This window comes from Ranitomeya variabilis, chromosome 4 (genome assembly GCF_051348905.1).
Source record: "Ranitomeya variabilis isolate aRanVar5 chromosome 4, aRanVar5.hap1, whole genome shotgun sequence".
Lineage (NCBI taxonomy): Eukaryota > Metazoa > Chordata > Amphibia > Anura > Dendrobatidae > Ranitomeya > Ranitomeya variabilis.
This window is the reverse complement of record NC_135235.1, coordinates 619638521-619651930: the sequence shown is the minus strand read 5'-3', so window position 1 is coordinate 619651930 and position 13410 is coordinate 619638521. Positions and strand designations below refer to the sequence as shown.

The window sequence follows — 13410 nt, the reverse complement described above, 5'->3', positions numbered from 1 at the left end:
GAAGAAAACCGGCGCTTAAGTTCCTGAAAGGCCCCCACGGCCGCAGGAGACCAATCAGCAACATCAGCACCCTTTTTAGTCAAATCAGTCAAAGGTTTAACAATACTGGAAAAATTAGCAATGAACCGACGATAAAAATTAGCAAACCCCAAGAACTTCTGTAGGCTCTTAACAGATGTAGGTTGTGTCCAGTCACAAATTGCCTGAACCTTGACGGGATCCATCTCAATAGTAGAAGGAGAAAAAATGTACCCCAAAAAAGAAATCTTCTGGACTCCGAAGAGACACTTTGAGCCCTTCACAAACAGAGAATTGGCCCGCAGAACCTGAAACACCTTCCTGACCTGTAGAACATGAGACTCCCAGTCATCAGAAAACACCAAAATATCATCCAAATACACAATCATAAACTTATCCAGATATTCACGGAAAATATTGTGCATAAAGGACTGAAAGACTGACGGAGCATTGGAGAGTCCAAAAGGCATTACCAAATACTCAAAATGGCCCTCAGGCGTATTAAATGCGGTTTTCCACTCATCACCCTGTTTTATCCGCACCAGATTATACGCACCGCGAAGATCTATCTTAGTGAACCACCTAGCCCCCTTAATGCGAGCAAACAAATCAGTCAATAATGGCAATGGATACTGATATTTGACTGTAATCTTATTCAGAAGGCGATAATCTATACAAGGCCTCAGGGAACCATCTTTTTTTGCCACGAAAAAAAAACCTGCTCCCAGAGGGGACGAAGATGGACGAATATGTCCCTTTTCCAAGGACTCCTTAATATAATTCCGCATAGCAGTATGCTCTGGCAGTGACAGATTAAATAAACGACCCTTAGGGAACTTACTGCCAGGAATCAATTCTATAGCACAGTCACAATCTCTATGAGGAGGGAGCGAATTGAGCTTAGGCTCCTCAAAAACATCCCTATAGTCAGACAAAAACTCAGGGATCTCAGAAGGAGTAGATGAAGCGATTGAAATCGGAGGTGCATCATCATGAACCCCCTGACATCCCCAGCTTAACACAGACATTGTTTTCCAGTCCAGGACAGGATTATGAGTTTGTAACCATGGCAGACCCAGCACTAGTACATCATGTAAATTATACAGTACAAGGAAGCGAATCACCTCCTGATGAACGGGAGTCATGCGCATGGTCACTTGTGTCCAATACTGCGGTTTATTCATAGCCAATGGTGTAGAGTCAATTCCCTTCAGAGGAATAGGAACTTCCAGAGGCTCCAGACTAAAACCGCAGCGTTTAGCAAATGACCAATCCATAAGACTCAGGGCAGCGCCCGAATCCACATAGGCATCAACGGAAATGGAAGACAGTGAAAAAATCAGAGTCACAGACAAAATGAACTTAGGCTGCAGAGTACCAATGGCAAAAGATTTATCAAGCTTTTTTGTGCGTTCAGAGCATGCTGATATAACATGAGCTGAATCACCACAATAAAAACACAATCCATTTTTCCGCCTATAATTTTGCCGTTCACTTCTGGACTGAATTCTATCACATTGCATAGTCTCAGGTGCCTGTTCAGAAGACACCGCCAACTGGTGCACGGGTTTGCGCTCCCGTAAACGCCGATCAATCTGAATGGCCATAGCCATAGACTCATTCAGACCTGTAGGCGTAGGGAACCCCACCATAATATCCTTAATGGCCTCAGAAAGACCATTTCTGAAGTTTGCAGCCAGGGCGCACTCATTCCACTGAGTAAGCACCGACCATTTCCGAAATTTTTGACAATATATTTCCGCTTCATCATGCCCCTGAGAGAGGGCTAACAAAGCCTTTTCAGCCTGAATCTCCAGGTTGGGTTCCTCATAGAGCAATCCCAATGCCAGAAAAAACGCATCCACACTGAGCAATGCAGGATCCCCTGGTGCCAATGCAAATGCCCAATTCTGAGGGTCGCCCCGCAGGAAAGATATTACAATCCTGACCTGTTGAGCAGGGTCTCCAGAGGAGCGAGATTTTAAAGAAAGAAACAATTTACAATTGTTCCTGAAATTCAGGAAGGTAGATCTATCTCCAGAGAAGAACTCTGGAATAGGAATTCTAGGTTCAGACATGGGAGTGTGAACAACAAAATCCTGTATGTTTTGAACTTTTGCCGCGAGATTACTCAGGCTGGAAGCCAAACTCTGGACATCCATGTTAAACAGCTAAGATCAGAGCCATTCAAGGGTTAAGAGGAGGTAAGAAGCAGCTAGACAGCAATTAAGGGCTAGGCAGCAAAACTCTGAAGGGAAAAAAAAAAAAAATTTCCCTTAAACACTTCTTTTTCTCCTGCTTCAGCCCAAACAATTAACACTTTGTGGGCCGGCTATACTGTCATGAATCCCCAATGGCTAGGGATAGCACAGGACAAGCAAGGTACAAATAAATAACGGACGAGCTCTAGGGTGATGGAACCTGGGCTGACCGCTGCCCTACGCCTGACAAACGCAACTAGAGATAGCCAGGGAGCGTGCCTACGTTGGTTCTAGACGCCACGCACCAGCCTAAGAGCTAACTAGTACTGCAGAGAAAATAAAGACCTCACTTGCCTCCAGAGGGATGAACCCCAAAAGGAATAGTTGCCCCCCACATGTATTGACGGTGAAATGAGAGGAAGGCACACACATAGAGATGATATATATAGGTTTAGCAAATTGAGGCCCGCTGTAAACTAGAAAGCAGAACGATACAAAAGGGGTCTGAGCGGTCAGCAAAAAACCCTAATCAAAAAACCATCCTGAGATTACAAGAACCCATGTGCCAACTCATGGCACATGGGGAGAACCTCAGTCCACTAGAGCTACCAGCTAGCATAGAGACATAATAAGCAAGCTGGACAAAAAACCAAACAACTGAAAATCAGCACTTAGCTTATCCTGAAAGATCTGGGAGCAGGTAGGCAGGAACCAAACAGAGCACATCTGAATACATTGATAGCCGGCAAGGGAATGACAGAAAGGCCAGGTAAAATAGGAAACACCCAGCCTCTGATGGACAGGTGGAAACCAAAGGCCGCAACCCACCAAAGTCACCCAGTACCAGTAGTAACCACCAGAGGGAGCCCACAAACAGAATCCACAACAAAAAACCCACAATGGTCACAGAAATAACTTGAATCTGACAAAAGTAATAATAATTAAAAGATCTATTAAAATAAACAAATGAAAGTCAGACATTGCTTTTCAGCCATGCTTCCACCTAATTTAAAAACATAAATAAAACTCATGAAGTAGGCCTGGACAGAAATGATGGTACCCCTGAAAATAATGTGACAAAAGGGACATGTTAAATCAAGGTGTGTCCACTAATTAGCATCACAGGTTTCTACAATCTTGGAATCAGTGAGTGGGCCTGTATATAGGGCTACAGGTACTCACTGTGCTGTTTGGTGACATGGTGTGTATCAACATGGACCAGAGGAAGAGAAGGAGAGAGTTGTCTCAGGAGATTAGAAAGAAAATTATAGACAAATATGTTAAAGGTAAAAGTTATAAGACCATCTCCAAGCAGCTTAAAGTTGCTGTGACTACAGTTGCACATATTATTCAGAAATTTAAGATCCATGGGACTGTAACCAACCTCCCTGGACGTGGCCGCAGGAGGAAAATTGATTCACCATTGTTGAAAAAATAATAAAAAAGACAGACTGGAATTTGCCAAACTTCATGTTGACAAGCCACAAAGCTTCTGGGAGAATGTCCTATGGACAGATGAGACAAAAATGGAACTTTTTGGCAAGGCATATGAACTATATGTTCACAGACGGAAAAATTAACATATCAAGAAAAGAACACTGTCCCTACTGTGAAACATGGAGGAGGCTCTGTTATGTTGTGGGCTGCTTTGCTGCATCTGGCACAAGGTGTCTAGAATGTGTGCAGGGTACAATGAAATCTCAAGACTATGAAGGGATTCTAGAGAGAAACGTGCTGCCCAGTGTCCAAAAGCTTGGTCTCAGTTGCAGGTCATGGGTCTTGCAACAGGATAATGACCCAAAACACACAGCTAAAAACACCCAAGATTGGCCAAGAGGAAAATGTTAGACTATTCTGAAGTGGTCTTCTATGAGCCCTGATTTAAATCCTATTGAGCATCTTTGGAAAGAGCTTAAACATGCCGCCTGGAAAAGGCAACCTTCAACCAAGAGACAACTGGAGCAGTTTGCTCTTGAGGAGTGGCCAAAATAACTGTCGAGAGATGCAGAAGTCTCATTGACAGTTACAGGAATCATTTGATTACACGGATTGCCTCAAAAGGTTGTGCAACAAAATATTAAGTTAAGGGTACCATCATTTCTGTCCAGGTCTATTTCATTAGTTTTTTGGGTTTTTTTTAATTCTGTGGAAGCATGGTTGAAAAGCAATGTCTGACGTTCATTTGTCCATTTTCATACATTTTTTATTTATTATTTCTTTTGTCAGATTCAAGTTATTTTTGTGACCATTGTGGGTTTTTCTGTCATTAAACGAGAGGTACCAACAATTTTAACCACGTGTGTATATTCTTGTACATATGGGCAGTATTATTGTAGTTATATCCTTGTACATAGGGACAGTATTATAGTAGTTATATTCTTGTACAAAGGGGCAGTATTATAATAGTTATATTCTTGTACATATGGGCAGTATTATTGTAGTTATATTCTTGTACATAGGAAACAGTATTATAGTAGTTATATTCTTGTACATATGAGCAGTATTATAGTATTTATACTCTTGTACATAGGAGCAGTATTGTAGTTATGGCTGAAAATGTTGGCACCCTTGAAATTGTTCCAAAAAATGAATTATTTCCCCCATAAAATTATTGCAATTACACCTGTTTTCTTTTACACACATTTATTTCCTTTGTGTGTATTTTAACAACACAAAGAAAACAGAGAAAAGAAGGTAAATTGCACATAACTCACCTACTGTATCCTCACTCATCCCTTGTAGATTGTGAGCCCTCGCGGGCAGGGTCCTCTCTCCTCCTGTACCAGTTGTGACTTGTATTGTTCAAGATTATTGTACCTGTTTTTATTATGTATACCCCTCCTCACATGTAAAGCGCCATGGAATAAATGGCGCTATAATAATAAATAATAATAATTTCAAACAAAACCTCAAAAAGGGTCAAACAAAATTGTTGCCACCTTTCCAAAATTGTGGCTAAACAACTGTGTTTCAAGCATGTGATGATTGTTCAAACTCACCTGTGGCAAGTGACAGGTGTGGGCAATATGAAAATCACACCTGAATCCAGAAGAAAGGGGATAAGTTGACTCAATCTGTGTCTGTGTGTGCCACACTAAGCATGAAGAACAGAGAGTGGATACGAGAATTTTCTGAGGACTCGAGAAACAAAACTGTTGAACAATATCAAGGTTACAAGTCCATCTCCAGAGATTTTTTTTTTTGTAAATGGTGCTCAACATATTCATGAAGTTTTCAACCCATGGCAATGGAAATGGACGGCAAAGAAATAATGATGAAACATTACAATGCAGGATAGTCCGGATGGTGGATAAGCTGCCCCAATCAAGTTCCAAAGAAATTCATGCTGTCCTGTAGGCTAAGGGTGCAACAGTGTGAGCATGAACTATCTGTCGATATTTGAATGAACTGAAATGCTGTGTCAGAAGACCAAGGAGGACCCCACTGCTGACACAGAGTCATAAAAAAAGCTAGACTGTAGTTTGCCAAAATGTATGTGAGTAAGCTAAAATCCTACTGAGGAAGCCTTTTTTGGACAGAAGAGACAAAGTTAGAGCTTTCTGGTAAAGCACATCACATTTACTGTTTACAGAAAATGGAATGAGGCCTACAACTAAAAGAACCCAGTACCTACAGTCAAATATGGTGGAGGTTTAAATATGTTTTGGGATTGATCTGCTGCCTCTGGTGTAGGGTGCCTTGACTGTGTGCAAGATATCAAGAAATATGAAGAGTACCAAAGGCTTTTGGGTCACAATATAGTGCCCAGTGTCAGAAAGCTGGGTGTGTGTCCTAGGTCATGGGTCTTCCAGCATGCCAATGACCCCAAATATAATTCAAGAAGCACCCAGAAATGGATGGAAACAAATCGCAGGAGAATTCTGAAATGGCCAGCAATGAGTTTGGATCTAAATCCCATTGAACACATGTGGAGAGATCGTAAAATTGCTGTTGGGAGAAGGCACAAATATGAGAGACCTGGAGCAGTTTGCAAAAGAGTGGTCCAAAGTTTCAAACGAGAGGTGTAAGAAGCTTGTTGATGGTTATAGGAAGCTATTGATTGCAGTTATTTATTCCAAATAGTGTGCAATTAAATATTAAATTGAGGGTGCCAACAATTTTGTCCAGACCATTTTTGGGGTTTTGTGTGAAATTATGTTCAATTTGCCTTTTTTCCTCTTTTTTTATGTTGTTCCAATACACACAAAGGAAATAAACATGTATTTAACAAGATGTGTACTTGCAATAATTTTTTAGGAGAAATACTTAATTTGCTGGAGCAATTTCAAGGGCGCCAACACTTTCAGCCATGACTGTATATAGGGGGGCAGTATTGCCACCAGCAGGTCCTCTGGCAGCTCAGCACAACCTTTCTCTTTACCTCCCTTTTCCAGCTCTGCCTCTCCTTCCAGTTTAATGAATACATCATCCAGTGTGGTCATGGAGACTCCATAAGTGACAATGTCCTCTCCCACACGTCTGTCCAGATGAGCGAAAAGGTCTAAAATTCAAATATTTGAAAAATTTGTATTTGTAATAAAACGGTCTCAAGTGGCTGTAACATGACACTAATCCGGCCGTGTAGGATACGGAGGTGTATTACTTACCGGAGAAGCTGTCCATGTTTTCAAAAGGTAACATGTAGGTGAGCTGTTCTTCATTCTGCACCGTCAGCTGAGCCCTGGGGATGTGCTGCCTAATGATGGAGGTCATCTGCTCGGGGTCACAAGCCGGAGGGACCTGCATCCTGACCATTACCAGAGGAATAACCAAATTGTAAAAAAAAAAAAAAACTAATGTAAGGAATAAAGACAAATTTATGCTGCATATATTATTCAATGGTCAATTATTTCCTGATTTATGAGGAATGGAACTCAATTTCTCTTATTATGGAGTCCAAAGAGAGCTGAGTACATCTGCCTTCAGTATGTGCCCCCTAGTGGTAGCTGCAGACAAAATTGTGTGTAGCTCTCCAGCTGTTAGCAGACTACAACTCCCAGTATGCTATGACGACGCTAGTATTTATTTAAGACAGGGATCACACATGCGAGAAACACGGCCGAGTCTCACATGTTAATACCCCGCACTGTCGCCGGCTCTCAGGAGCGGAGCGTGCGGCCCCATAGCAATACATGCAGACGCACGCTCTGCTCCCAAGTGCCGGGTATTAACATGCGAGACTCGGCCGTGTTTCTCGCATGTGTGATCCCGGCCTAAAAGTAAATTTCTATACCTTAAATGATAGCCAACGCCCCATTTTCTCTTCAAGAACAGGGATGATCCAACGCATTTCAATCTGCCATTAGATATTACAGCTTTCCTATCTAAAAGGAATACAAAGAAACAAATACACTAATAAGTACTTAGGACAGAAGTTACATATTTTTAGATTACGTTTTAGATGACATACACTGTGTGCAGAATTAATAGGCAAGTTGTATTTTAAAGGATTATTTTCATTATTGATCAATAACTATGTTCTCAATCAACCCAAAAGACTCATAAATATCAAAGCTTAATATTTTTGGAAGTTGAAATGGGTTTTTTTTAGATTTGGCTATCTTAGGAGGATATCTGTTTGTGCAGGTAACTATTACTGTGCAGAATTATTAGGCAACTTAATAAAAACCAAATATATTCCCATCTCACTTGTTTATTTTCACCAGATAAACCAATATAACTGCACAAAATTTAGAAATAAACATTTCTGACATGCAAAAACAAAACCTCCAAAAAATTAGTGACCAATATAGCCACCTTTCTTTATGATGACACTCACCAGCCTTCCATCCATAGATTCTGTCAGTTGCTTGATCTGTTTACGATCAACATTGCGTGCAGCAGCCACCACAGCTTCCCAGACACTGTTCCGAGAGGTGGACTGTTTTCCCTCCCTGTAGATCTCACATTTTATGAGGGACCACAGGTTCTCTATCGGGTTCAGATCAGGTGAACAAGGGGGCCATGTCATTATTTTTTCTTCTTTGAGCCCTTTACTGGCCAGCCACGCTGTGGAGTAGTTTGAGGCATCTGATGGAGCATTGTCCTGCATGAAAATCATGTTTTTCTTGAACGATACCGACTTCTTCCTGTACCACTGCTTGAAGAAGTTGTCTTCCAGAAACTGGCAGTAGGTCTGGGAGTTGAGCTTCACTCCATCCTCAACCCGAAAAGGTCCCACAAGTTCATCTTTGATGATACCAGCCCATACCAGTACCCCACCTCCACCTTGCTGGCGTCTTGAGTCGGAGTGGAGCTCTTTGCCCTTTACTGATCCAGCCTCTGGCCCATCCATCTGGCCCATCAAAAGTCACTCTCATTTCATCAGTCCATAAAACCTTTGGAAAGTCAGTCTTAAGATATTTCTTGGCCCAGTCTTGACGTTTTATCTTATGTTTCTTGTACAAAGGTGGTCGTTTTTCAGCCTTCCTTTTTTTTTTTAATCAGATAATTTTTATTGGTCAATAAGGATAATACATGGAAATTGCATTACTGTAAACAGTAAACATATATATTATAACTTTTTTAGAAAACATTTTAGCCCTGAACCGAACTCCCCCCCCCCCCTCCCCCCCATCCTTTAGAGACCTGACGAGAGCCGCCCCAGTTTATTACATCATCCATAGATAAAAAAAGAGAAGAAGAGGAAGATAGCATATTGATAACACTCTCGAGAGAGCCAGAGGTCCAAGCACAGGAACAAGACCACTTAAATCAAGCCGACTCAAGCCAAGGGTTCCATAGCCGGTGGAAGAGGTCCATCTTGTTTCTCTTACAATAAATACTCTTCTCCAAAGCAACAATATAATCCACTTGCGTCATGAAGTCTCTTCTTGTTGGTGGCTCTTCCCTAATCCAGAACCTGGCGATCAGTTTACGCGCAATAAACAGTAGTCTAGCAATAACCATCTTATACAAATTGTCAGTTACAATCTCTTCTACGTACCCTAGAATACATACCAAGGGATCTCGCGGTATAGAGCAATTATACGTCAGTCCCACCTTGCTCAACACCACAATCCAAAAGGAGGACAGCCTGGGACATTGCCACATCATATGGAGGATACCCGCCTCGGACTGCGAGCACCTAGGGCATTCTGAATTAGGTCTCAGACCAGCCTTGAATAACATGTCCGGAGTTTTGTAAGCCCTATGGATAACAAATAGTTGTGACAACCTCCCAGGCTCATTCATCGAGATTCTGGGCACGCATTCCAATATTGAATCCCAACGATTATTGTCGATCACCCCCAGGTCTTTTTCCCACTTTGCTCTGGCTCTAATAGGGTGCCCCTCTAAGAAAGAGAATAAAAGGAACTCATATATTCCTGAGATCGCTCCCTTCGTGCCTCCCCCCGTAAGGATAAAATCCAACATGAGGTCTACCTGAATCTCCACAGGCCCCCTCCTACACTGTGCCCGAAACGCATGAGAGATGCGGCTATATTGATACGCCTCAGAGTTTGGCAGTAAAAATTCTTCCTGCAGTTCCTCGAACTTCTTAATTCTGCCCCAATGTAGAATTTGTCCCAACCGAGAAATGCCTGCCTCCTTCCATACATGGAATCCTGGCATCTGTCTGAACTCTTGTAGAAAACAGTTATTCCAGATGGGTGAGAACCTAGTAAGTGCCTTCACTCCCCTTATTCCTTTTACTTTGTCCCAGACCTTATGAATAAGCCTAATAGTGCAGAATTTGGAACCTTTCTCCCGGAAATGTCCACCCTCCAGACCCTCACTCAATGTCTTCAACCCCACCAGTGTCTTCAGGCTACGTGGTGCCCGCTCCCCACCAGACTCCTCGCCCCAACCCCTAAGATGCTGACACTGTAATGCCAAAAAGTATAACCAAGGGTTAGGGAGCGCCAAACCACCCTCCGTCTTCAGCCTTTGTAAAATTTCCTGTTTAAATCTGGGGCTTTTTCCCCCCCAGATCAACTCTCCAAACAAGGATCTGATCCTACAAAATCTATTCTGCGATATCCAGATAGGGGAATTATGTAACACATAAAGAAGTTGCGGCATCACAATCATCTTTATAAGATTTACCCTACCGATTACCGATAAGTGTAGCTTTTTCCACGCCTGGATTTTAGTGCGTATTTTCCGCAAAAGTGGTGCCAAGTTCAGTTCCTCAAAGCTAGTTAAAGGGAGAGCAATTTGGATCCCCAGATATTTGAATTTATCAACCAACCTCAGCTTTGTAGAAGAATCTCCCATTTCACTATCTCCAAAATCCCCATCTATCAACAACATATTGGATTTGTCCCAATTGATCCTCAGTCCAGAATAACTCCCAAACTCCTCTATGATGGCCTCCGCCCTGACCAGGGTCTCCTCAGGGTCCTCTAAAAAAAGTAAAATGTCATCAGCATATAACGCTATTTTTTCCTCTGAGTCCCCGTACATAAAACCTCTCACCTCCCGGGACCCTCTTATTTTGGCAACAAGGGGCTCCACCGCCAGGGCAAAAAGCAACGGGGACAAAGGACAGCCCTGTCTTGTTCCCCTAGTCAAAAAAAAGGATTCAGAGAGAGTATTGTTAACTCTAATTTTAGCCACTGGAGAAGAGTACAGCAGCCGCACCCAGGAGATGAATTTAGGTCCGAACCCCAATCGCTCCAACACCGACCACAGGTAACTCCACTCCACGCAATCAAAAGCCTTATGGGCATCCAAGGATACCACGACCCTTTTACCGACATTGTCGGAGGGAATTTGCAAATTTAAAAACAACCTTCTCAAATTGAGTGCCGTTGACTTATTGGGCATAAAGCCCGACTGATCTGGGTGAACCAGTTTGTCAATCACCCGAGTCAACCTATTTGCCAATGCTTTTGCCAAGATCTTTATGTCGGCCGTCAGAAGTGATATTGGTCTATAGGATTCTGGTAGCTGTAAGTCCTTGTCGGCTTTAGGGATGACCACCACAATAGCCTCTCTCATTGACAAAGGTAGCTCCCCTCTTTCCAACGAATTATTGAACACCCCAACCAATTTGGTCAGCAAGGTTTCTTTCAGAATCCTATAGACCTCAGCTGAAATACCGTCCACCCCCGGAGCTTTACCCCCAGCGACGCCCGCCAAAGCAGCCCCCAATTCTTCCTCCCCAATCGGCTCCTCCAACAACTCACTTTCCTCTCTGCTCAACCTAGGCAGATCAATCCCCTCCAAGTACCTGGTCATGTCCCCAGACCCCCTCCCCACACTAGAAGTATATAGCTTCCCATAGAATTTTCTAAACCCTTCCAAAATTTGCTCCCCCCGAGTAACCAGAGTACCATCCTTAGTTTTTATGGAGTAGACATGTGAGGAACCCCTCTGTGCGGAAGCCACTACCGAAAGTAAATGTCCCACCTTTTCCCCTTCTGAATAAAAAGTTTCTTTTTGAAAAACCCACAACTTCTCCGCCTTTCTTAAAGGGCCACTGTCACCCCCCTCCAGCCGTTATAAACTAAAAGAGCCACCTTGTGCAGCAGTAATGCTGCATTCTAACATGGTGGCTCTTTTAGTTTTAGGTTCAAGTATACCCCAAATAAAGCGTTTTTCTACTTAGCCACAATTCCTGTCTCTAGCCAGGTAGGCGGGTCCTCACTCCCCAGCTTGACCAGCTCCTCTGCCGTCACTCCAATCTTCCTGCGCTTTCGGCGCCACCCCCTCAGCGCTGTTATCGTTTCAAAACCGGCGCCTGCGCTGTGTACTGGTGTCCTGCGCAGACGCAGTAAGCTCTGGCCGTCTGACATCCCAGCCAGGCTTGCACACTGCGCCTGCACGGGCATTGCGGCCACCCACCTTTGGAATCCCAGCCCCGCACTATGTGTTATGTGTCAGTCTCATCGGTTCAGCTCTGTGCCAATTTTCTTGGCATTAGTATCCAGCCAGTGCGTAGCTTCCTCCGGACTTTGAAAACAATGAACACGATCCAGTGCCACCACCCTGAGCTTAGCAGGGTAGAGCATTGAATATTTTAAGTCCAGTTCTCGGAGCCGCCGCTTGACTTCACCAAACTTCATTCTGAGTTTTTGCACCGATGCCGAGTAGTCCGGATAAATGGAGATCCGATTTCCGTTTATACGTATATATACGTATATTTCCGTTTATACTTAGGCCATCGCTGATCCTAGCCTTCCTTATTAGGGTTTCTCGATCCTGGTAGTTCAAAATTTATAGTATAGCACGAGGGGCAGAGCCGGGTGGTAGGGGTCTAGTGGGGACTCTATGAGCCCTCTCCACCGCGAAATGGTTGGCGAGGTCTACGCCGCCCACCGAGTTTTTAAGCCATGCCTCAATGTATTCAGTGGTATTATTCCCCTCCACCTTCTCCGGCACCCCAATTATTCTTAAATTGTTCCTTTGGGAATGGTTTTCCAGGTCATCTGTTTTAAATTCCAATTCTGCAATACGTTGAATATATTTCTTTTCTCTTTTTAGCAGTTCGTTTGTCTGATCCTCCACACTGCCCATACGTTCCTCCACCATCTCCACTCTTTTCTCCACCTTCCGCATAGCAGAGTTAAGGGACTTCATTTCAACTTTTAAGACATCCACTCTTATGTTCAGCGCAGCCAGGGCAGATTTGCAGTATATAAAAACAGAAAAAATGTCCTGCAATGTTGGTTCCCCCATAATTGCTTGCTCCACACCATCAAAATCATTAGCCTGCACCAGGCTAGCAGTAGGTGACAAATTGCCAGCGCTGTGCACTTCCTGCATACTCCCTGGGGACCGCTGCTCCTCCAGGCCCCTCAGCATCCAGCAGCAAGGCACCCCCCTCCTCAGTGCGGGCAAACCGCTCCAGCCTGGCTATTACCTCCAGCCTCCGGCAGTATGAAGCGCTGGCTCTGGCTGCGTCCTCCTCTGCCACGGCGCCATCTTGGATTTTCGCGCCCGCTGCAGGCGCCGACTGTTTACGGCGTGGCATCGCCGCTCTTCACCACTCACTATCCCCGGTGCTCTCCTCCGTTCCCTGGGGTCCTGCGGTGCTGCACTGCCCGGTTTTGGCGTTCGGCGGCGCCTTCAAGGGTAAGTATTAAGAGCGGTGCAGGGAGAGAGAACCGACACACGTCCGTTCACATAGCTCGCTAGGCTACGCCCCCCTCTTTCAGCCTTCCTTACCTTGGCCATGTCCTTGAGTATTGCACACCTTCTGCTTTTTGTTACTCCAGTAACGTTGCAGTTCTGAAATATGGCA

At 43.9% G+C, this 13410-nt stretch overlaps 1 protein-coding gene across 1 annotated transcript in view; it reads right to left on the bottom strand.

Annotated features, from left to right (window-relative positions):
* LOC143766073 (ABC-type organic anion transporter ABCA8-like) overlaps positions 1-13410 on the bottom strand; it is a 153761-nt gene that overhangs the window by 96693 nt on the left and 43658 nt on the right. The window contains exons 16-18 of the mRNA XM_077253456.1: positions 7453-7543; positions 6827-6966; positions 6601-6720 (exon numbers count right to left, since the gene is read on the bottom strand). Coding sequence (XP_077109571.1) covers positions 6601-6720; positions 6827-6966; positions 7453-7543 — 351 coding nt within the window. The remainder of the gene's footprint in view (positions 1-6600; positions 6721-6826; positions 6967-7452; positions 7544-13410) is intronic.